Genomic DNA, 2105 nt, shown 5'->3' with positions numbered 1-2105 from the left:
AAAAGAGAAGTCGGTTATATTTGATGAGTGTTTCTAATGTGGCCTGCCTCTCTCATGTGTGACTTTGGTCCAGTTAAAATAAACATGAACCCAGAAAAAACCCAGCTCTGTGTTTTTGTTTGTGCCAAAGGTTTACACTATTTACACTCCAAAACTCACCTGTGTTAGAATATAATATGATAAAGTGAAATCAATTTGGTGATATTTGGCCAACTGTAAAATGTAAATGTCTTGAGTAAAAGTACGAAACAATGAATGTTTCTCTTCAGCAGCAATTAAAAAACATGAACTGGGTTATTATTACAAAATCACACAGACTTATTTTAGGCCTAAATATAAATAAACGATGTGGTTATTTATGGCAAAAACACAACACAGTAAATGTGACTTTAGTTAATAATTTTTATTTCACATTTCAGTCCCAACATGAGAATCAGAAATCAGTCCAAAATAAGTAAATAAATATATTTAAATGTATTTACATTAAAGTCCATCAGAGACGGAGGGTGATGGAGCAGGTGCGCGTGAGGCGGGCTCGTGACTCTAATATAGAATATCTCTAGAACACTCTTCTAATATGTACACTTGTATGTGCGCGGGCCTCCAGCGGCGCACTCTCCACAGTTTCCACAGTTTTAAATAAAATCCGGGCCAAGGGCCGAGCAGAGTCCGTCAGTGCGTGCGCGCGGTCACTTGGTGTCCGCGAGCCGCGGCACGCTCACGCTGCCCATGGAGGACACGTGCGGCGGCGGGACCTGGCACATGCTGCACGGGCACGGCATGCCGCTCACGCCCCAGTGCTGGAAGCTGCTCGCGGGAGGCGCTTTGAGGAGTCCGTGCGGAGGTCTGACCGAGGACACGGACAGAGGAGCCGACAGAGACGCGCTGGACACTGGCGGGAGCAGCGGGTGATGCACCGCGGGGTGAGTGGAGGCAGGGTGCGTGGGCACGGGGCCCGCGTGTGTCATGGTGCCGCACGCGGACGGGTGGAAGGCGCCGTGGTGCCCGCTGCTGCCGTAGATCTCGCTCACGAGGCGCTTCATCTCCTCCAGAGAGTTGCTGAGCATCAGGATGTAGTTCCGCGCCAGCAGCAGCGTGGCGATCTTGGACAGTTTACGCACGGAGGGCCCGTGCGCGTACGGCATGACCTCGCGCAGCCCGTCCATGGCCACGTTCAGGTCGTGCATCCTCTTGCGCTCGCGGCTGTTGATCTTGAGGCGGATGGACTGCAGCTCGTTCTCCGACAGAAGTTTGCGGTCTTTTTTAGACATGCGCAAAGCCAGTGCGTCCTCCTCTGCCGCGGAAAGGCCGCGCAGTCCCACCTCCGGAGAGTCGCTCTGAGTGGACGACACGGTCCCGGAGAAACCGTGCATGGACTTCTTTAACGTGGACATGAAGATGTCGTCCACCTCCGGAGAGGAAGGTCTGCTGGACACCCGGCTCGTGTCGGACTCCATGGCAACCTGCTGTAGCACAAGTACACGGGGTAAGGGCCACGGGACTCAAGTAAACAGGCCTAGAAGTGTACAAGGTCTGATCTAATCTAAACACAAGTCAAAGTGTATTCAAAGAGCGGATCAGGAGCGGCCCGGAGGCCCGGGACAGAGAGAGGACTCACCGGGAGAGTTGTGTGGCTGCAGAGAAAAGCAAAGGGCAAATCCACCTGTTACTCCAAAGCGCGTGTGACAGCTGTTTGGCACGCCTCGTGCGCACTGGGCTTTTATAGCGCGCGGAGGAGGGTCACGAGAGCCTGTTCTGAATGCAGCTCAAGGACCAATCAGGAGCGGAGGAGAGAAAAGGGGCGGGTCCGGGGTAATCACAGCATCCCTCTGTGCTCAGAGCCCTCCGCGTGCACGGCCGTGTCCAGGCGCGTGCGTCTCTCTGACTTTCAGTTAAAGTGATGTGAGTGTGGAGGAGCCTTTATTATATTTAAACTCTGTTTGTCTGTTTACGGAGGCCAAATGCATGACCCAAAAACATCACTTAAAATGTGTTTTGTTTAAGAGAATTTAAGTCATATTTTCAAATCTTAAACAGTCCTGCTGCCGACATTATTTGTGTTTGGTTTCTTTTTGTTTTTTTTTCCATTTAAAATGAATAAGTCT

General features: G+C 51.2%; 1 protein-coding gene across 1 annotated transcript; it reads right to left on the bottom strand.

The window, feature by feature from the left end:
- Positions 1 to 689: 689 nt before the first annotated feature.
- Positions 690 to 1457, bottom strand: olig2 (oligodendrocyte lineage transcription factor 2). The gene has a single exon (XM_020927000.2). The coding sequence runs from the start codon at positions 1455 to 1457 to the stop codon at positions 690 to 692; it is 768 nt and encodes a 255-aa protein (XP_020782659.1).
- Between the last annotated feature and the right edge of the window lie 648 nt (positions 1458 to 2105).

This window comes from Boleophthalmus pectinirostris, unplaced genomic scaffold (assembly GCF_026225935.1).
Source record: "Boleophthalmus pectinirostris isolate CB_2022bp ecotype Guang Dong unplaced genomic scaffold, ASM2622593v1 HiC_scaffold_1, whole genome shotgun sequence".
Classification (NCBI taxonomy): domain Eukaryota; kingdom Metazoa; phylum Chordata; class Actinopteri; order Gobiiformes; family Gobiidae; genus Boleophthalmus; species Boleophthalmus pectinirostris.
The sequence above is the reverse complement of the archived record's forward strand: the minus strand, read 5'-3'. Positions and strand labels throughout refer to the sequence as shown.

Bases quoted from the DNA above. Each gene is read 5' to 3' on its own strand.
- olig2 (XM_020927000.2), bottom strand. From the start codon at position 1,457: ATGGAGTCCGACACGAGCCGGGTGTCCAGCAGACCTTCCTCTCCGGAG.